A 22,289-nucleotide genomic window follows, 5' to 3' on the forward strand; every position below is an offset into this window, starting at 1 on the left:
CTGAGTAGTAGCTCAAAAAGTTCCTGCATACAGACAAAGTCTCTGAAGGATGTAGTGTCAGTAGCTGCTGGGACAGGGAAGCCGAAGACTTATGCAGGTACAAGGAAATGACCTCCCAACCTCTCATCCCACGTTCACATTCCAAGGGTTGGGTTTAACTCCACACAGAGCACACCAGACACACAGAACTCTGTGGTGAAGTCTCCATTCCCCTCTCCCCTGATCTATTCCCACCATTGTCACCTGCTAAAACCAACCACCTTGGCAGAGCTAAAAGTTTCCTGCATTCTCATGTCTTCCAGCATCCTGGGCAACCATTTTGGTTGAACACTTCCATTCACTGCAGGAAGAAGTGCAACAGCCAAAACACAAACACATACAAGGACGTGCTTCTGGCAATCTGAAGAAACACCACAGGATGATATACACTTCAAACATAGCGCACTCAATTTTTCTCTGCATAAATGTGAATGTTATTTTTCTAGGATCTGGGGTTGGCATGTCTTGGGGATTGATTTTTAAGCTCTCTTCAGTTTTTAATTTTCTCATCCTATCACCCTTGCCATTCAAAGTCTAGAAAAGGTATGTTTTATACGGGGAATTTTTAAATCAAGTTCCTCCATACTGATTACTGTTCTTGACACATATAAAAAGACATGAGGCGAGATGTTAACTCATGTTTGAGATTTAATAGAGTCCATCTACTTTTCTGGCTGTGAGAAGAAGTAGAAAACCAGGAGATGGAAGAGTAATATATATAAAGCCTTTGATGCAGCACCAAACTCAAATATACAACATAGCAACACACTACTTTGTTCACATTGTAATGGAGCAGGTTTTCAGTATGAAAACTGAGCTATTTTAATAACTTTGTAAGGAAAATGAGGTGTGATTGGGTTACGTCTGTCTTATCAATTTTAATTATATTTGACAAAAGGTAAATGTGTTTGATACATGATTTCACAAGAAGTTTCATTAAATTTGGAAGAAGAAAGAGACCCAAGTTAATATGGCTTCGTTATTTGTACTCTAGGAAATATGTCCCTACTTGGGTTAGAGTTGACATATGCCACACATTGATCAACCCAGAGACGGTGGGCATAAAAAGAAGCTGGTAGTACAGGAATCTTGGAAAGGAATTACAGAAGAAAAATCAGGCATGCATGCATGGCACATGGATTTCTGAAAATATTAAATTAAAAACAACTGATTGTAACTTCCAGAACTCGACTCTTCCCAAAACTAATGCTCAATAGGCTAATGCTTTCATATTCTTTGGTCCTGTTCACAATATTCATACTGAGTATTCACACAAATATAGTGTATTGAGCCACGTAAACAATAGGACTGCAAGTTCAAAAGCTGCCTCTTAAGCTCCTAGTTGGGACTGGCAGCATTCAAGTCTTAGCAAACACTAGCTGTGCACACCCCTGAGCCAGGGCTCATCACAGCTCCTAAGGCACAGACCAGCCCCACCTCCACCAGCCCTGCCAGAAGTGCTACAGCACAGATGTGCCAGCACAATATGAAGGAAAATTAGTTCTGCTCCCTCAGCTCTTAACTGCGCTCCTGTGAGGATTCTTTCAGGACTGAAGTTAGCTCTTTTTATTATTTATTTAAACCATTTCTATCAGCTCAACCAGCATTGCTTGGGGGTTTCTGCTCTGCAACACATTTGTAACCTCTAGAAGCACGCTTACATGACAAACACCAACTCTAAAGCACAATTACATGGCTTACCAATATTTCAGCTCTATGTACAAACAGCACAACATATTATTTATATCACTGGTTAACAAACAGAATTTTCCCTCACAACTTTATTTAAATAGCCATTTATTTTTTTACTGGAGAAAAAGCAAAGTGGTTTTATTCCTGTCTCAGGGATCTCTCGAATCTGGGTATTTTAGCAAGCTACATTTCAAAATTAACTGCTTGATTAAATGCTAAGCAATATTAATTGGTTACTTTATGGCATAATTTTAGGACTGACGCGTAATAGGACCTTGATCACACCTTTAAAGTGAGCCCACTTTGGGGTTCCAACACAATTTTAAGTACTTGTGAACAGAGCTAACTTAAGGATGTAGAGAGAACATGACATTTCCCAGCTGTTCAGAGCTTCACTGCAAGCACTTATGTGACAGGAAACGTACAGTGAAGAGGAAATGAGAGAGAAAAATACCTTGGAACTTCAGGGAGAGCAAAACATCATAGAGAACCACAGTCATTATCCAGATAAATCAACAGAAGAAAACAATGTAAGCAATGGTAGTAGAAGCTGCTGTTATCTATCACAAACTATTATTTTGAGGGACGCGTTTTTGCAACAGGTTTCTATGTTTAATTGCTAGATTTTACATCAACTCCACATTTTAGGAAAAATGCATTTCCTCAACTCCCACCCATTTCCTGTACCCCTCTACTGCAGCTTCCTGGTCTTTCACCCTGATGGCTCTTTCTAACTCCAGCTACATTCTACTTCCTACACTCAGGAGTGGGAAACAGTCCTTCTCACACAACTACAGCATGACATAGTTGAGGCATATTTTAATTAAAAGAGTGGTAAAAAAATTTTCATATGGAATAGATTGTCTAATAAAACTTACACAGTTCCAATGAATTAGATTACAAACCCCAAAACTACATAATACTAATTTTCCACCGTATTCTTCCACACTACAGAAGGGCTTAAAAAAAAATAAGTGATATAGTCATACACTTCAAAAAATACTATGAATATCACAAAGGGTCCAAGAAAATTTCTAATGGCTTATATAATAAGTCTTATATAAGACTTAAAGTCTCAGAATATGTTTATCTAAAACACGCAACTCCTCTGAACACAGCGTTCCAGAGAGGTAAGGGTAGCTTCAAGCAGCTTTGACAAAAACCAATTAATATTCTTTGCAGGTTAAGTGCAGCTGGTGTGGCAGGAGCAGCTTCACAAAGCTGTCAGAGCACAGCCCGACCCATGTGCTGTCCCTCTGAGCCCCTGGGAGTGCGCTTGTCCTGTGCCGGGGCACAGCTCCAGGCCAGGGGCTGCGGGCTCACCTCATCCGAGGGGTGCCTGAGGAAGGGAGGCTGCCAAGGCCCGGCCGAGCAATGCATGCAGGGCCGGGCAGGGCAGGGCTGGGCAGGGCCGGGCAGGGCAGAGCTGGGCAGGGCAGAGCTGGGCAGGGCAGGGCCGGGCAGAGCCGGGCAGAGCCGGGCCGGGCAGAGCCGGGCAGGGCCGGGCCGGGCAGCGCAGGGCAGGGCCGGGCAGGGCAGGGCCGGGCAGCGCAGGGCAGGGCCGGGCAGCGCAGGGCCGGGCAGGGCAGGGCAGAGCAGGGCAGGGCAGAGCAGGGCAGGGCAGAGCAGGGCCGGGCCGGGCAGCGCAGGGCAGGGCCGGGCAGGGCAGGGCAGGGCAGAGCAGGGCAGAGCAGGGCAGAGCAGGGCAGGGCCGGGCCGGGCAGCGCAGGGCAGGGCCGGGCAGCGCAGGGCCAGGCCAGGCAGGGCAGGACTGGGGCAGCCCACAGAGCCGGCACCGGAGCCCCCGACCAACAGAACGCCTGCAGCGGGAGCTCGATGGGATCAGCTCCTCTGGAAAAGGCCATTTCTATCAGAACCTAAAACTAAGAATTTCTAACTAGAACTTTTACTCTGCCTCTTCTCTGCACATCAGTTTGGATACATCTAAGCAAGAAAATGGTTATATAACATTCACTTGCGTAATTCTTATGATACCTAAATAGGTAATTCATACAGTTGTAAAAGTTACCAAATTTTTGTAAAACTAGGTGTGTAGGGAACACAGCTCCTTCCATTTCTTGAGAGGATTATGGCACAAAAAACTTTCAAACACGCAACTGACATTGTTTTCCTACATAAGGACAAGATATTCCATATGCACACACTTTTAAAGACAATATTAATATTTATATTCAAATTGTATAATGTTTTCCCTTTGCTTATTTTATGTTTCAAAATCTTCCCTGGACATTTCAGATACGTAATTTCTGTGCAACATGTTAAGGTCCACAAAGTTCTTCAGCAACAAGACATCACATCCTACCTAGATAGCAGAGCAGAATCACATGGAAACCTCACTAAGCTTTTAGCATCTGATGATTACCACATTCCCCCTGCCCCAAATTACATTTAATGAAATGCCAGAAGTTATCAGAGAGTGTTGTATGAATTACATTGCATCTTTGAACTAGATCACAAAAGGCACTTAAAAAGCCAACTTTGCACTGCTAAGCTTAACCACATAGTGAGCCACAGACCTGAGCAAAAACTGGGCAATCTCCAGATTTAAATAAAATGAAAAACAGTGTGCTACACTACTCTGCATCAGAGGATACAACTCATGCTTGTACATACACTTAAAAATGTTTGTTTCAATCTATACTTCTGCTTCATTTGCATCCCACAAGTCTAAGTGGTTATGACACCGTTTTGCACAATAGCTGTTTTGCACAACAGCTGCTTTTCCAAGTTGATATCACAGTGCTTTTGTTTTTCTTCTTAGAATAACATTTCTGTAACACTCCTTTAGCAGAACTCCTTAGCTCTCCCTCCTGTAGGCTCAATTGCAAGTTACACTTAGACAAGCAGACTGCAAAAACACTTCAAAAGATAAGTAATTTCATAAATTTAGTATTTGAAACACAGCTTCTGTTATCTGCCACCTTGAAGTTCCTGGTATCCTTTGAAAGAAGTGGATAAAAGAGAGGTAGTTTTATCACAAGCTTAATTCCAAAGCCTGGTATTTTCAAAACAGAATTTGAACAGTCACAGTGGGTGCCACTATTTCAGAATTTCCAAAACCCCAACTGCCAAACCAGTACTACACTTAAGATGACTGAGAACAGATCTATCCACAGGATGACCAGAACTCTCAACCCTGTCAGGAGCAAGTTCTGAGAAGGAAAGATGATGGCTGATAGAGGGAATAGAACCCAAAGTCTAAATGTTTAACTTCTTATTCCCTGCTGTGATTCTATTTTTCCCTCCTTATCTCCTTCTTATTTCCCCATTTTATGTGACTTCTTTTCACCTAATATGTACTCTTTTACCTATTTTCATCTTTCAGTCTGCCTTCTTGTTCCCAAATTACAATTACTCAACCCAGTCTAGTGCTCATCTCAGTTTAGGAGGAGTGAGAAGGTAGGGGCCCATCCTCAGCCTTCCTATGTAGCAAGCTACTGTCAGTAATGTACAGATGAGCTGCTACCCCAACCACTGCTAACATGGTCCTTGACTATGAACTGGGGAAAATAAAGGCCAAATTGTAGAGGCAGTAATTAGGAAAATCAATTACAAGCAACTACAGCATATAACCAACTAACAGGAAAACCCTCAAACCTATAAATAGTAACTCATGATGACAGTTTCACCAGTTTAGCTGCCTGTCTGCAATTCATGTAAATTCTGCTGAGGTTTTACATAGACAGAACTATAGAAAACTTCCTGTAATCTGAGCAGTAAGAAACAGTAGGGCACTCCCAAGGGTGTTTTGGTTTTTGCCTATTTATAAAACTGGGTATTACCTTAATTCTCACTAATGTAATATTTGATCCCAGAATTACATTAGCGGAACGTCAGTTAAAATTCTGGTTGGGGGGCAGCAGCAGAAGGAAAAGGAAGAAAGTTAAGGAAAAAACCTCCAAAAACTTGAATTCAAACAACAGGACTAGTGCTGTCGCATTTACATCTTTCATTAAATCAAAAATTAAAAAGGAAGATCCTGTAACTAGCAGTTTATTTTAAAATTTCCCCCCCCCAAATGATAAGAAATGGCAAGCTTTTCAAGTCACCCTTACAAACTAAAGGGGGAGCAGAGAAAGCAAGTGTTCAATACTGAAGCCTGTGACAACATTCACACTCTCAAGGATAGCAGAACCTACATAAGGCAATACCTTAAAGTCACACACAACTTCCCTCTGCTGTTTTTACTGATGCTTAAATATCAACATCACCGTACCCAGAGTTTTCCTCCTGACATCTGAGCTATTCTGCTCAAAAAAATTGTGCAGAAATTGTAACTCAACCAGAGAGCATTAATCTTCTGCAGTTACCTGCATCTAAACAAATTTCTTCTAATAACATACTTCCATTTTGACCTTTTCCCAAGTCACTTGTCACGTTGGGAACAACCTCTTACTCCTCCAATACCAAATTTCTTCCCCTTGCTACTACAACATAAAAGCCATTTCTGTAAAGCTTTTCTATTTCGGGACTCCATTCTATCAGCTCTTCAGTCTTCCAGGGCTGAATTGCCAGCATTTCCTGACATGTGCCCCTCATCCTTGTTCTGCAATGCACACAACCTTACAGCTTTCCTTCAACAGTTTCTCCTTTCACATAGAAATGTAAATAACTATATTATGCCTTAGATCTTAATTAGTTAAAAGATTGGGGGAAAAAAAGTTATTTTAAGAGCAAGGGAAGTCCACATCCACAATGGCTACAGAGCACAAGAACTTCCAGGTCTCAAAGCTGTACTTGATCACTACCTGATTTATTCATTAATTTAAATACAATCTATACTGCATAACTGTATAAATGTGTCCCCATTAGTCAGGCAGTTACTTGTACAAATCCATATTTTGTACAACTCTACACACACTTTATTATACGAAACTAACCTATTTTCCAAAAGTATCACCTATGTGCTCAGTGCTATAAATAGCAATCTTTACTTACTAGGAATATATACACATCTTCAAACTATTACATATGATATATGGTTCAGGTTAGTAAACATCATATTTTATTTAAGACAACAACGAAGTAAATCTATATGACAGCAGCACCTAAGTAGTGTATTGGCAACATACTGCACAGCAGTGTTTATTTTCCAAGTTCTGTATGTGAGACATGTGCTTAACAGCACAAATAAGCCTGTGTATTTCTTGAAAGAATCCCAAAATGGTTTGGTTTCAAAGAGACCGGAAAGATCACCAAGTTCCAACCCCAGTGCCATGGGCAGGGACACCTTTTACTAGACTACGTTGCCCAGAGACCCAACCAACCTGGCCTAGGACACAGGCAGGGATGGGGCACCCAGAGATTCCCTGGGCAACTCGTGCCAGTGCTTCATCACCCTCACGGGGAAGAATTCTTTCCTTATACCTAAACTTGCCCTCTGCTAGTTTAAAGCCATTCCCCCTTGTCCTATCACCACATGCCCTTGTCAGAAGTTCCTCTCCAGCGTTCTCCACAGTGTCCTCGCACAAACAGCGCGAACTTCCCGCGGTGCCCCCCACGCCCAGCCGGCTCAGGAGCCGGAACGCGGCCGGCGCCGCACGAGCCGCCCGCGCTGCCGGAGCGGCACCGCCCGCCCGGCCCCGCCATGGCGCCCGCCCGCCCGGTACCTTCCAGGCCAGGAGCAGCACGTTCATGATGGCCAGCAACGGGCAGGGGCCGTTCTCGTTCTGGGTGATGACGGGCGTGTTCTCCTCCTTCCAGCGGACCCACTTGATGTGATAGACCGACTGCCCCGGGAAGCGCTCCTTGGAAGTGGAGAGGAGCTGAGAGCCCGCCGCCGGCCTGTCCCCTTCGGGCTCCGGGGCCGGGCCCCCCGAGGAGGCCCCCGCCACCACCGCTTCGTCGGCGTCGCTGTTGAGCTCGGAGCTGCTCGGGCAGCAGGAGTGCAGGTTGGAGAAGGACTCCAGCGAGTCCAGGCTGCGGGACTCCTCCCCCGGCGGGCTAGGAGCGCCGCTGCTCCCGGAGCCGGCTCCCGCGGGACCGTTCTCGGAGGCGGGCGCCGCTCCGGGACTCTCCGGCACCGCCAGCCCCGCGCTCTCCGCCGCCGCCGCACCACCTTCCGCGGCCCGGGAAGGGGACGCGGTCCGAGGGGCCGCGGGGGGAGCGGGGGCCGGCGGAGGAGAAGGACTACGCCGCCCGCCGCCCTCCTCGGCCTCCCTGCAGCCGCCCTCGCCCGCCGCCTCCTCTCCCACGCGGAGCCGGCTGGCAGCGCCCCCGCCGCCCGTCTGCAGCGAGCCCGGGGGCGGCGGGGGCTGCGCCAGGCTCTCCATGCCCGGCCCGGCCGCTCCGCTCTCTATTGGCACCGCAGCAGCTGCGCCTCCGCCCGCAACGCCCGCGACGCCATCACAGCAGCGGCGCCAGCCCCGCCCCGCCGGGGACGTGCGGGCGGGGGGGAGCGGCCGCGGGTCACGGCGGGGCCCGGGGCGGGGGGGGCCCGGGGCGGGGCGGGCAGCGCCAAGGGGAGGGAAACAGGTGAGTCCGGCTCTCCCAAGAGTGCTCGGTGCTTTTCCTTGCGGTTTCTTAGACAGTCGTACTATAAAAAATACGACGGTGGTGAGTATAATAGATAACTTGGGCAGTTTGATGGAACAGGCTAATTGAAAGAGAGGAAATTTAGGTTATATATGAGGAAAAAATTCTTTACTGTGAGGGTGGTGAGGTACTGACACGGGTTGCGTAGAGAGGCTGGAGACGTCCCGTCCCCGGAAGCATTCAAGTCCAGCTTGAGTAACCTGGTCTGGTGGCAGGCGTCCCTGTCCATGGCAGGGGGCTGGAACGAAACGTTCCTTAAGATCCATGCCAGCCCCTTAACATTCTGCGATTCTGTAAGAATTAATGTGGGTGTGTTACTCAGAGTTACCCCAGTAAACCTCTCCTCCTCCTACAAAAATCGCCAACTTTTTAAAAAAATTAAATAGTCTTGGGAATCATATGGAATTATCCTCTCATTTATTCTGAGCAGCTCTCTAATTTGAACTCTGTAAACACTTGCATCAATTTCTGCAGCCTCATTTGAGGTACATTCACTGTAATTTTACATTCTGTGTGCATTTTTATGACACCTTTTCTCACCTATATCAGTGTTCAGACGGAAGTTGTTTTTTATTCTGACACAGCAATAGGAATGGAAAAGCACAAATATAAAGGGCTGACAGTAAGCAGAAATTTGGAACAAACTAATATAAAAAATAAGTCTTTGAGATGGCACAGCTGATGGAAGTATTAGCATAAGAACAAACAAGAGATGAAACATTTTGTTCAGATGTCTCACACTTGTATTTCCACGGGAGGGTTTTCCTGTACCCTTGAATTGTGAAGGTTGTTCAAGACCGCCTCAGAATGACAAGTCCCTGTTCAGTGGGGACACTGCAACACTTCACAACATGTAGAGCATCGGGAGAAGTCGGTGAATTAAAATAAAACTCTGAAAGTAAGCAAATTATTTTGTGCAAGGAGAAAACGTGTATCTGGTTAGGGGATGAAGGAAACCAGAGTAAAACTCTAAAAGCAGATTAGCTTTCGGGAAGGAGAAGCCATGTATCCGGTCGGGGGACAAAGGACAGCACAATCCGTGCGGTGCGCGCCGACGGCTCCGGAGCCTCGGCCGCGGGCGCGCCGGAAGCGGCGGGGAGGCCCCGCCCCTAGCGCCGGGCCCCGCCCCCTGCCCCGCGTGTCCCGCGGCCCCGCCCCGCCGGCGGCGTCTGGCGCGCGCGCGGGCGGAGGGAGCGGCGGCGCGTGGAGCGGAGGGAGGAGGGGGCAGCGCTGCGGGGAGAGCCGGAGATCCGCGGCCGTTCCGTGGGCAGGAACAGCCCTCCGGAGCGGCGGGGGACAAAGCGGAGGGAGGCGCTCAGCTCGCCCCTCCCCAGCCCGCCCGGCGCCGGTCTGGGGCGGATGTGCCGTGGGTAGGCGGCGGCGGCGGGGCCTGCGCCCGGCGGAGATGGATCTGGCGGGGACGATAATCCTGCTGTGCTCCTGCGCGGCAGGCGCTGGAGGTGAGGAACAGCCCGGACTCGCTGTTTGGGGTCCTGGTTGGGGGCCGTCTCCCTTCCTCTCTGCCTCTTTCTTCCCTCTCTCTCTCTCTCTCCCGTCTCCGGCGCTCGGGGCCGGGGGCGGCGGGCCCCGCTCCCGGGGCGCCCCGGCGCCAGGGCCGCGGCTGGGCCGCCAGCCGGGCTCCCCGTTCCGCCTGCCGCCTCAGCCCGCCCGGGCCTCTCCCCCGCCGCCCGGGGCCGGCCTGGCGCCCTCGCCCCTTGCCCCGGACTTTCCCCGCCGAGGACCGGGTCGGTCGCTCTCCGCTCTTCTTCTCCCTCGGGTCCTTCTCTCTGCTCTCGGCTGTGCTTGTTTTCTGCTCCCGGCTCCGCTTCCCTCCCTTAGGACTTACCGGCTCCCTTCCCTCGCGGTCGCTTCCCTCTCCCCGAAACCAGGAAGGGACCTGCAGGTGGAAAGTTCAGCTTAAGGAAATAAAAGACGAGCCCGGGTTATTCCCGAAGTGTGACCGTGACTTCCTGGAGGGTCTCCCCTCTCCCAGGCCGGGGCGAAACTCGCTTGTGTTTATGGGGACGTGTAACTGTATTGGCTCCCCTTAGGAGTTGTTTCTCGGCATTAGGACCTGGGCGGTTTCTCCAGTGAGCCTGGTAATGTTTAATTGGTCAAGTCATGGCAGGGAAATAGTTTCGACTTTGTACAGAAAAAGGGTTTCGGGAAGGATGGACTTGGGAGGGTGTTTCTAGAGAACTGTGGGTGGAACATCTGATAAGGACTTATTTCCTCTATTTCCTTTGGCAGTTCTCTGATTTGTCTGGGCTCTGCCTCTCTGTGCATCAATATGTAGGTTTATTAACAAAGAAACTAGCGCTAAATGCTGGTCTTTTACACGTTCTCAAAAAGTAACATCGAACTATGGGAAACTTCAGTAGGTTGTGCTTGTGGCTAAGCTGTGAGATAAAAAGCAGGGTGATATACATGGTCAGAAATCATCCCGTTATTTATATGATTAGCAGTGGGATACACAAAATAATTTTGTTTTTTCTTTGTGAACTTTTGTAAGCTATCGAGATATTTCAGGCTTAATTGTTGGCATGCTTTCAAGGCCTCTTTGTTTTCTGAATAAAATGGTGCTGGCACAGAACTAACTCAAAAATAATTCGTTAACCAGTTGTGAGGGTTGTTTTCACTGTTTAATTCCAGGCAGACAGTTGTGCCTTAAAAATTGTAGTAAACATGTGAAGTGCAGCCCTCTGGATGTATATATAGGAAAGTTCACGAAATGTATTTCAGAAATTCCTGTTCATTTTTTTCTTTGAGAGAAGAATGGGCGTCTTCAACATTTCTGGGCACTAGGAAGCCCACCCCCCTAGCAGAAGTACATGTCTTTGGTGTGTAGCAGTGCAGGTAAATCATTAAAGAATGATTAATAATGCTGGATAGAAATCTATGATAATGCCAATTCATATCTCTAAAATATCCAGTAGAACCTTTTTGGTAAAAGCCTGAATGTAATTATGAAAGATTTGCCACAGTTTTATGTCAAATTAAAAATAGCCTATTAAGTTTAGGAACATCTATTTTACTTGTGTTCATATTTCTAGAGTTTCTTATATATTGTAAATGTTTTTATTTATTGAAAAATAGGGTTCTTCATTTGTATTTTTCCTTCTAGGCAGGAATTGATGTCTGTGTGAAAAGGGCAAGTTCATGATTCTTAAAGGAGTTACTGTGAGAGCAGTGCAAACTGCAGAAAGAACTGAAAAGGAACCCAACAATTTACATTTCATTTATGTGCAGTGCATCTGGCCTCATTAATTTTACACAGATCTTGAAGCTAAGTTACATTTGTCTGTAAGGTTGTCTGGTTTTTAAGCCGCATAGGTATTAAATAGTAATAATTTGGAAATTCCTTTAATCTGCACTTTAAAAATTATTAGGGGTTTATATGTTGGGTTTAAGATGGGAGTATTTTTACAGGATATCTGGGTTTGAACTCATTCGGAATTATGCAAGGCTTTGTGCCTGTGTACTGTGCAGGCATTCTACATACTCTATTGTAACAGTCTTTATATATAAAGGTATAGAATAATAGAACCAACTGTAACATTAGCTCACAGCTAAGTGTGAATCATAAAATCAGTTTTTTAAAAAATGGTGCAGCATAATTTGGATGGTTTATTTGAGAATGTTTAGTGAAATCTCTTTGTTTTGTTTAAGAAATTTTCTGTTGTAGTTTGTTGTTCTTAAAATTATGTGAAGGGAATGAAATCAAAAGCAATCAGTAGTGCTGCTGCTCTGGTGAAATGTACTGCAGTGTCTGTCTTGGGATGCTTGACAGCTTTTGGTAGGTTATGTCTGTGGTTGAAGCAGACACATTAGAAGTTTGGCCTAATAGAAACATTCTTGATCAGGTTCTGGTATTAGATCACTTCTAGTGTTCCCTTCTGTTTTCTTTGCTTCCACTGCATAAATACTACTTCCATAAAGTCAGTGGTCCAGCAGGTCAGTTTGAGTACTGTTTAAATAGTATAAGAAGGAAAAGCTACACCATTTATTTTGTTTTCTTTCTGATAGTCATTAAGGAAAGTTAGGATTTAGCTTCTCGTATATGGTGTCTACTTGAGATAGGGTATATGTACTTTGACTTGCAAGAATTCTTTTTTTTTTTAAAGTGAATCTCAGCATTTTCCCCATCACCCCTGGAATTGCTTGCCTTAAGGGATCTGTTCACTCCCTGTCATGAATTTTGATGTGTGTGAAGTGGTACTTAAGTTGGGTAATATTATTGGCAGCTTTTTGTAGCGTGCTCTGATGCACGTGATAAAGATGCATGCAGGTATATTAATCAGTACTTAATTATCCATACATAATGATGCTCATAGACGAATGGAAATAACTAATTTAACCTCTCCTTCTACCTAACAGTCATTAAAAAAAAGGGAATGGGCAATAGCAAACACAGAGGAGAACTGTTGAGGCCTCTAACAAGCTTGGATTTGACAAGAGTGACCATGCTTTGGCTAGGCTGATCAAATGCTGAATATCATTGCAAATCTATGATAAATAGTTTGTTGTCACTGGTACAACATGCTCACTTTGTATTCCTAGGACTTCCAAATTGTATCTTAGTGTCTTGTGCTGCTGGATATTGAACTGCCTGCTTCCCAGTGATCATGGGAGATATTCTGCTTTTTTTCTGGACACATGGGGGAGTTGTGGGAAGGCATTTATGAGCTATCAGCATCTGAGTGATTTAGTTGTGTTCTTACTATAAATTGAGAGGAACAGTATCCTTCAGAAATATGGCAGCACTCAGTCTCCAGCTGAGTTATTTGGAGTTAAAAACATTATGGTTGGGACAGTGTCTAGTCGAGACAGCTGTCAGATGGTTGTTTCAGAAATGCCTATAGTAATTAAAAATAAATAAAATCAGGTGTTTAGATGGTTGCTTTGTAATACTGTCACCCGAAAGCCTCAGACTGCAGTTTGTTTATACTTTTAAAAGATCCAAAGGTTTGTTTTTGCAGTATGGCAGAGCTGCTGTACTGAGTTACTTCTGCCTGGTGGTCCTGCTCTCCCACTTTTCCTCCTGGCATGAAAAGTGAATCCAAAGGAAAAAAAATTAATCAGTTCTTTCCAGATGTGTAACTAGAGTTGCTTTATTGAGCAAACCCAGGCCTGATGGGGAAGAAGAACTGGGACTTTCACAGGGTGGAGAGGAAGAGGATCAATAAAAAGCAGACATCTGCTTGCACTAGTGTTGCCATACTGTCTGACCATGCCCTAAATTGAGGCCTCAGTGAAGGGAAATGATCCTGACTTGACTTCTTGATTACATGTTTTTCTTTCACCCAAAACTCACTTGTCCAGAAGAGAGTATTTTTTCCAGCTGAACCTATTGCCAGTGCAAGGGAAGAATGGGAACAGAGTAGATGTAAAAGGGCAGCGGGGCCTGCCCTTCTGCTGGCAGTTTTGAAACAACAGCCTGAATAAATTCTTCAGAGAAGTCCACGTCAGGAGGTATATGGTAGAATTTCTGGCTTGCTAAATCTGAATGCAGTATACGTTCTTCAATGTCCCATGTAAAGGGAGCTCTTTTGTAAGATAGATAAACTCTGTTGAAAACAACTTGAAGCAAAAGTTGCTTTGATTATCTTAATTAAAATTATAATAATAATTCTCTACAAGATGTTTATCGCATGCTGGCATTTTAAATCTGCAAATTAGTGATGATGCTTGCAGTAATAAGACTTGTCTGATGAGTTAGCTTGGCTTCTGAATAATTTCTGATAATCTGTCAAGTTGTATTCTTTTTTGTATGTTTTTTTTTTTCACCCCACTAACAAACCTGAGTTGTGCTTGAGCTATTTACATTTGTCATGCAAGTCTTAATCTGAGTGGTTTAATGCAAACTTCATGTTTGCACAGTTTGAACAGTGCATGCTTGATTTATCCTCGTATGGGAAGTTAAATGTTATTCTCTTTTACAATTATGTGTATAAAATTAATAGATATTTATGTTTGCATGGGTAAACTTTCTGTACTGTTTATTACTAGGGCTTTTTTTTTTGTTTGTTTTGTTTTGGTGCATGGAGCTAGCTTCCATAAAAATTTCCTTCAAGAATCAACACAGACACTGAGATTAGTCTGACCAACTGTAATTCTCCAGGCTGTCCTCCTTGAAGATGGGATTGACATTTGTCAGGATCTCCCCTCTATAACTGTGACTTTTCAGAAGGGTGATAGAAGCCTTGAAATGGTGTCAGCCAGACCCTTCAGCAGTCCTTGCTGCATCCCATCTGCTCCCATGGACTTGTGTATATCCAGGTGGCTGAAGTGTTCCCTTTCTCATTTCATCTGCTCCAGGTGCTGCTTCTCTCCTGCAGACGGGGAAGGGTTTGTCTTGGGGAGAGAAGCTCTTTGTGGTTTTCTCTGGGGAGAAACCAGAGAAACCTGGAGCCAACCAGGGAATCATTTAGCACATACCACCACCAACTGTTACATGTGCTTGCTCACCTTGTGCCAGGAAGCTTTACAGCTAAAATCACATGGATGATCCAAGTTAGGCTTTGCATGAGGCTGGTTTGAAGGTGAGAGTACATGCCTCAGACTCCCTACCTGTCCAGTGGGAATTGTTTGTTCACAACAACTGTAGATACTTCACAGCTCTCTAGGGATCCTGAAGAATTGTATATCCACACACACAAAATATCTTTCACGGGCTGGCACACTGAGACATTTGCCTAAATGCTCTGCTGCTTCTGTTTAAAGTCCTTCCCTGTGAGAGTAAAGCTTCATTCCTGCAGGGAAATTGTCGTAGGAAATGCCACATCTAGTTTAGCAAGTCTTTGGAAGACTATACTGTCAAGTTCAAAAGCCATCCCCTTGTCACTCTCTGATGTGTGTATCCTAAAGGGCTTCTGTCTCCTAGCTTAGTGTTTAGGTGAAGTGTAATGTTGTTTTATTCCACCAGATTGCCTGGGAAGACATCACGCTGTTTTTGTTTTGTTGATGGCAGCATGACACATGGAATTTATGGGGCGGTTCCCATAAACTGCATTTAGGTGTTCATGGTTCTGTGTTTCTTATTGCGGGCTTCCTTATTGTATCCTTCATTGAAAAGATCTTTGTCATGCAATCTTTGTTAAAAAACCCCAAACCCCTAGCTTTTCAGGTACAGAAAATGACGGCAGTAGTTTGTAACAGAGGTTGGGATCTGGTATGTGCTATCACAATGATTTCTTGGGGTGTGCCACTTCCAGATCCTGTGATAGACTTCTTCCTTTTTCGAGGCAGTCTTCTAATTACAGAAACTGGAGCCAGCAGTTCTACCTGCCTCATGTACCTCAGTGAAGTTTTCTTTCCAGTTTAATGAACTTTTGCCTCAGAATCCTCTATAGAGTCTTGTGTTACCAAGGTTGAGCTACTAATTAAGCTGCTTTTGTGAAGAAGATGATCTCTTTTGATAGGTAGTTGGTTTGATTAGGAGGGTATGATCAGTTGCAGACTGAACAGTGTAGCGATGTTGATGTTATAGACGCTTCTGGAAGTGAAACTGTTCATTTTGAAGCCTTAAGTTCCTTTTTGGAGAAACCATAATGCTCTAGGTGGTGTGCAGCTGCTCTGCTTAAGCAAGAAGAGAGCAGCAGGAGTGTTTGTGTTGAGTGTTTGCTATGAGAGTACTTAAAACATAAGGAGTTCTTTAAGTTTTGGAGAAAGGGGAAAGAAAGTGTTGTTTCCCTGTTTGATCATACCAAGTGTATGAATTCTTTTTGTTAAGAAGAAAGATCTCTGTTTTTCCTTAGCAAAGAGAACAGTTATAAAACTTCTAATGTCTTTTGCTGACTTGTCACAGTAGTTAGCACTTAAACTATTCTTTGTGTCTCAGTTAAATGCTGTCTCTCTTCTTTTCATGTGGTCATGAGACCTGGATCAAATGCCAAGTGTTATTGGGTCTTCAGTAAGTTGTCACACTTCAAAACTTTTTTCTGTGTGCCTGAAGCTGTTGAAAGTGTATCTTGCAGTACTGAGAAGAAAAGTGGTCTGTAACAATATCAGGAGTGCATTATTAAAAGCTTCCTACCACAGAAAAAGTAAAGATGATTCTGAAGCACAGAAGCTTGCACATTCTGCAATGTACTCACTCTCTAGTTTTGATCAAGTTCTTAATACTATATTTTAGGTTTAGGTTCATTTAACAATTAAAGCTTTTAATTTTTAGCCTATATCAGTTAATTTTGAAGCTTGTTTTCTTTAATGTTGGCACTTCTGGGTCATACACCTGGAATTGGAAAGCATGTGTCTGTAGTCAGGCACATGTATATTGTGCACAGTCTTAGGCCAATTTGGTTTGGTTTATAGAAATTCTTGGGTTACAGGAGGTGCTATGGTACCTTTTGGAGAGATTATGTTGGAAGTGATGAGAGAAACAACAGACAGACAGCATCCTGCATCCTCAAAACTCCTGCTAGTTACTGAAACTTTGTAACGCTTCTGTGTCTTACTGGGATTAGAATGAATGTAGACTTTCTTCAGCTGCATGCTTTAAGATGCCTCAGACGCTTTCCTTTCTAGAAAACTGGATGAGAATGGACATGTATTTTGAGACTGAGTGAGAGGCAACTAGAATGAAGTTTTGTTGTTGGACTGTATTTGCAGTTAACAATGAAGAATCAACATTTGCAGAAGCCTGCAGTACTGTGAGGAAATTTGAAAGTGATTTCTCTGCAGTATAGCATTAATTGAATTTTAAACAGATACAGCAATATCATCTTGTGCACATGCCTGCTAAATGCAAGCAGTGCATTTGAAAGTGCTAATTCACTTGCTCATCTTTTTAGATAACTGAAGAAAAATACCACATGTGGTCACTGAGAACTCTCATTTAGATTGAAGTTAAATTGATTATGAGATACTAATTTTTCTTCTTGCATAATTCAGAGTTCTGGTTTTCTTCACAAGTTGTATCTTGGGGTTTTTTTGGTGATTAGTGTATTTTCCTCCATCAGGATAGGAGGGTCAAAATCTTCACCATTTTCTGCCATGAACTCATATTAACATGAGTCATAAATATTACCCTAGAAGGAATTGAGCAAAATAGACCAAACTGAATGTACATCTCTGCAGATACATTTTAATAAAACTTTTCCATGTTGTAGAACATCCCATGTGATACAAAATGTGTTGCTAGGTGGCATGATTTGCTCTTAATTTCCCTGGATATTTCACATGTAGAATGCAAACATTCTGAGCAGATACTGTGGTGTCATGACTGCAGAGTGAAGTTGGAAGCACAACTTCATGGAACGCGAAGGAAGATAATCAGCTGTTGCACTTCTTATTTTGAATCAGGAGTGCCTTTCTGAAACTTCTCTGTAGGATTCCTGTTGGTATTGAGGTAGTTTGCATTGTGGAGTAGTTTTGGAGAAAATGCACTATACTTGTTTTGATTGAAATTCAAGTGGAAGGTGCTTTCCAAGGTCCATCTGATTCACTTGTAACTGCAGATTGTGTGTCCTGTATCGTGGGACTGGAGTAGAACAAATCTGACATATACAAAGGAGAAAAATAAGTTAAAATGGATATAATGTGGAACTTGGGTCCTTGTTACCAGCTGCTTTGCACCACGGGTCTGCCATGCCGGGTAGTATGTTTATAACCTTACTTGTGTCTGTTTTTCAGGCCAGTATGGAAATCCTCTAAATAAGTACATTAGACACTATGAAGGACTGTCCTACGATGTGGATTTGTTACACCAAAAACACCAGCGTGCCAAAAGAGCAGTATCACATGAAGAGCAGTTCTTGCGCCTAGATTTTCATGCTCATGGAAGGTTAGTGATACTTCTAAAGGTGTTTGCTTTTAATATTTTATTCATATGTGTTTTATTTGTAGTGAAAAGTAAAAGATGAAATACAACCACTGAAATAGCATTAGCTAGAATACACTACATTGCACTGTTTACAGTTTCTGTGAGGTATTTTCTCATATCCAGTTTAGGTATCAAATTGTTACTTATTAAGCACTTCTTCAAACATCTGATGGCAACTCTTAATCCACTTTGCAGTTTAAATAATGGAATAAAATGGAACAGAATGGTAGTTGATTCTGAGTTTATAATGCATTTTGTGTTGCATGTATTTTTATTTGGTATTTTTTCTTGGTAGGTTTTTTTTTTTTTTTCAAGTACTATGCTAGCCTGCCTGAGGAGATTTGAGAAAAAGTAACAGTTCAAATTGCATTTGAAGCTAGAAAATAGGCCAAAAAGTGTTCTGTGTGTACTGGTGTTATCTGCTTTTATGTGCTATTGTGAAATTTAGAAATTATTTGACAGGGAGAAAGATGATTACTGTTACAAGACATGGTTTGCCTTGCATTTAACATGGAAGATCCAGTGTTAAAGTTAGATATTCAGTTTGACCAACTGAATTATAATTTGTAGGTTTTCACTTGGGAAGATTTTGTTGTAGTTTGGAATTGCCTGCTTTTTGTATAATCCAGGAGAAACAGGAAGAAGGTTAAAATACTTGTTTCTGTATCTTAGTTTCTATGACTCCCTTATTTGCAGCACCACTCTCAATATATTTCAGGAATGTGTAATGCCCTTGTTTTTCTTGTTATTTCAGTTACAATTAAAGAATTTAGAACTTGATAAAGAATTGTTTGCCATATGTAGAAACAAAAGAAGTTTAACAGAGAAAATGTAAACCTGTGTCTCCTCTACCTGTTTGGGATATTGTTTTATGAGTAAGTGTATTGTTTTTGTGCCAGCTTGTAATTTCTTCAGGAAATTAAGTATTGTTCCTGGAGGTTTATGATATAATGACTGAATTTCAGTGCATGCTCCCAGAAGGTCAACATTAGGGTTGTATTTTTAAATGCTGTAGAACTACAACCCAAATCCTAAATTTGAAGTCCTGTCCTTAAACCCATGTTTTCAAGTGTGATTTTTAGTCCAAGGAGTTTTATTGTTTTAACAAGAGTCATAGTGCTGCTGTCTCTGCTGTAACTTCACTGGCAGTCTCTAGTTTTCCCTATTAAATTATTCTAATAAACAGGACTGAAGAGTAGAATGCTTCAGAGGCTCCTCACAGTGTAAACCTTGCTACTTTTAAATCTCTGGCAAGGTTGCAAGTGAAGTTAAGTTTGAGCCTAATGCTGCTACTTCTAAGTTGCAGGCTGGTAGATAATTTAAGCTCACTGAAGTGTGCCCTGCTGCAGAGAGAAACAGGGCTAACCACATTCCCAGCATCATCCTTGTGCTAACTCTGCTAGTGTTCAAGCCATGCAAGGAATAGCATCTGGGAACTAATCCGTCTAAAAATTAGTTGGGGAAAAAAATCATTGTGACTTGAAGGAGTGATAGAGAAAGGATGAGACCGTTCTTTCTGGGAGCAGGCCACATTTCAGGCCACTTGAGCAGGTTCATCTTGTTGTTGGTAAAATCCCATAATAATCTTCTGTAAGATAGAGCTGCTAGCTTAGCCTCTTGAGTTCTCTCCTTATCCTGTAAAAACAGTAGTTGCACCTAGGAGAATGACATCTAAATATATTTCCTCTCTTACTTCACAGAGGAAGTCCAGACTTTGGTCAGTCAGGTTTATACATATTTTGATAACAGCTACTGTTACCGGTGAAGAAAAATGTTGGTGTTTATATGTGGAATTGATCATAAATCCCTATGGTTGAGGCACAGATCCATCATTAACTGAGGAGGCTGATTGGAAACTGACTGTAAGGTCAAACCAGTCCATAATTTAGGATTTGGGTGGTTTCCTGTGGCACATCTAATGCTGCCTGCCAGAGGGTAGTTGACAGGATGTAAATTTAGTCCAAAGTTCCTGATAATCAATTTGAATGTGTTCTTACAAAATATTTTCATTTTGCTTTAAATATGAATTAGGAAGGATCAAGTGAATTGGGTTTTACTTCACAGTCTGTTTATTTGCTTTGAAGGTGTGTAGCAGTTTGAGAAGCTGTATAAATAGGATTGGCTTTTTGCAGTTGCAGCTGGTTTATTGTGAATAACTAAGTGATTTATGTCATCACTGCGAAGGACAAAAATAAAACCTTTCTATCAATATTTGAGTTACTTTGTGTGAAGGTAGGAAACAAAGCTTTTGCAAAACACTTGAACTATTTAGATGTAGGCCCTGGACTTCTAATGTGCTGTGGCATTTCAGTACAAATGGCAAAACTGAAAGGCATTCAGTCAGTATGAGAGTTGAGATTCTGAAAACGTACCTGATCTTTTTTGAATGGCCTCTTACCAGGTGGCCTACTAGGGTTCATCCAGATGTAGTGGTTTATTGGCACACAGCTGTCCAACTTGCATCCCCTTAACTTAATAAATATATTAGACAGCTTCTACTTATGAGGACTGAAATGGCAGTCTTGTATTTTGATTTGGATTCTGATTAAATGGCTGCATTTTGTAGCCAGGAAACAATGGAAAAGCTGTCCTAATATTTACTACTGTTCTCTGCTGGCAGCAGCAAGTGAAGCTGGGCCACAGTGGTTCTCAGGCTGTATCTCTGTGACCAGTTGGAACTTCTAAACTTAATCATTTTGTGTGTGCCAAAGCAAGCACCTGCTGTTCATGTGGCCAGTCAAGATGGGAAAGTGATTTGACTGCTTATTTTTCAGTGAGGTTAATTGTTTTTTCTGTTCAGAGCAGAAGCATATTTGCTTTAAGAAAAAGAGCACAGAACTAAGCAGCAGTGGTGAGAGGGAGGATGCAGTACCAGCCTTTTCAGTGGCAGTGCTAACATATGCCAGATAAGCATTAATCAAACTTACAGTTTCATTGTCCAGAAAATGGCTGGCAGCTATCAGTATTTTAGGATTGTGTAAGTAGCATCTGTTCTTTTCAGTAGGCTGTTTGGATTTAAGAATTGTATTTCATAGTACCCTTCTGTTGAAAAAGGAAAAATAAAAACCCCCACAATTTAAGTATTACATATTTACACCAAGTTAAAGCTGCCATTTAAGTATAGGCTAATAGTTTAATAATGAAATAGATACTGAAATTATGGAATTAAACCCAAAGCTACCTTTGTTCACACTAGACTCAGTAATTCTACAAATGAATGTATAATATGCCATCACTGAGAAACCTTCTCTATTCAACTTTCATCTGAAAGTTAGATTCCGCACAATATACTGCTCAGAATAAAAAATTTTCAAAATCTTTGTTGTTTGGTGGTATAAAATACAACTTGTTATGATAAATGCAATGAACTAGACTGAACCAGCCACACTATTCAATGCTGAAATACTTAGCAGGACAATTAAAATTGCTGAAACTAAGCTACAAATCCTTATTAATTATTTTTAATAATAAACCATGCATTAGATTACTAGGCATTATTGCTTCCCCTGTGGTGCAAAATGTGCTTGTTTCTATAACACTTCAACTTGGATGGAATATACAGGTTTGAAACCATCCTGGTTGTGTATCAGAACTCTTCCACCTGTCAGTTCCTACTGAGTGTTCTAGAGTGAGTTAATTTAAGGTGCCCTTTGAGTCCAGGGAGGGCTCACACGAAGTTAATGAATGCACAGTATCAGTACCAGGAATTTGGTTAATATAAAGCAGTTTATGAACCCACTCTACAGCCCTTCCCCCCAAAAAGCAAAACATAGCACAGAATCTGAAAATAATACGTGGATTGTTTCAAAGAAGAACAATGCATTGGCACTGGCTTGAGATACAGTGAAGCATTTTAAATACAGTAACTTCATTTTGTATGTCAAAGTAATGTCAGTAGTTTCTGAAAGGAAGTTGGCACATCACTTAAACTGACGTTGGATTTTATGCACAGTTTTTTCCTGATCACAAAATGTGCACTTGCCCTTCACTTACAGGACACAACTCTTCCCCTGCAGAGAAACTGGAATTTTTTCCTCCCTTTTTAGTGTAAACATTTGCAAAATATTAATCATAGAATATCTTTCTCTGAATTCCTGTCCACTGTAGAATGTCAGAAATATGCTGAATACTTAATAGTGATTTTGAGGACAGAGCTGAAAAAACTTGGACAATGTCTGAT

The 22,289-nt window shown here is 42.7% G+C and overlaps 2 protein-coding genes across 4 annotated transcripts in view; one reads left to right on the forward strand and one right to left on the reverse strand.

Moving 5' to 3' along the window:
* Positions 1-8,024, reverse strand: part of MINDY2 (MINDY lysine 48 deubiquitinase 2) — a 34,212-nt gene extending 26,188 nt beyond the window's left edge. The window contains exon 1 of the mRNA XM_062501099.1: positions 7,362-8,024. Within this exon, the coding sequence (XP_062357083.1) occupies positions 7,362-8,024 (663 nt within the window). The remainder of the gene's footprint in view (positions 1-7,361) is intronic.
* Positions 8,025-9,641: 1,617 nt separating this feature from the next.
* Positions 9,642-22,289, forward strand: part of ADAM10 (ADAM metallopeptidase domain 10) — a 42,607-nt gene continuing 29,959 nt past the window's right edge. For all 3 annotated transcript variants that reach the window (XM_062501385.1, XM_062501386.1, XM_062501384.1), the window contains exons 1-2: positions 9,642-9,746; positions 17,920-18,070. In XM_062501385.1, the coding sequence (XP_062357369.1) occupies positions 9,692-9,746; positions 17,920-18,070 (206 nt within the window). In that variant the 5' untranslated portion in view covers positions 9,642-9,691. The remainder of the gene's footprint in view (positions 9,747-17,919; positions 18,071-22,289) is intronic.

Source organism: Cinclus cinclus, chromosome 13 (assembly GCF_963662255.1).
Source record: "Cinclus cinclus chromosome 13, bCinCin1.1, whole genome shotgun sequence".
In the NCBI taxonomy this organism is placed as follows: domain Eukaryota; kingdom Metazoa; phylum Chordata; class Aves; order Passeriformes; family Cinclidae; genus Cinclus; species Cinclus cinclus.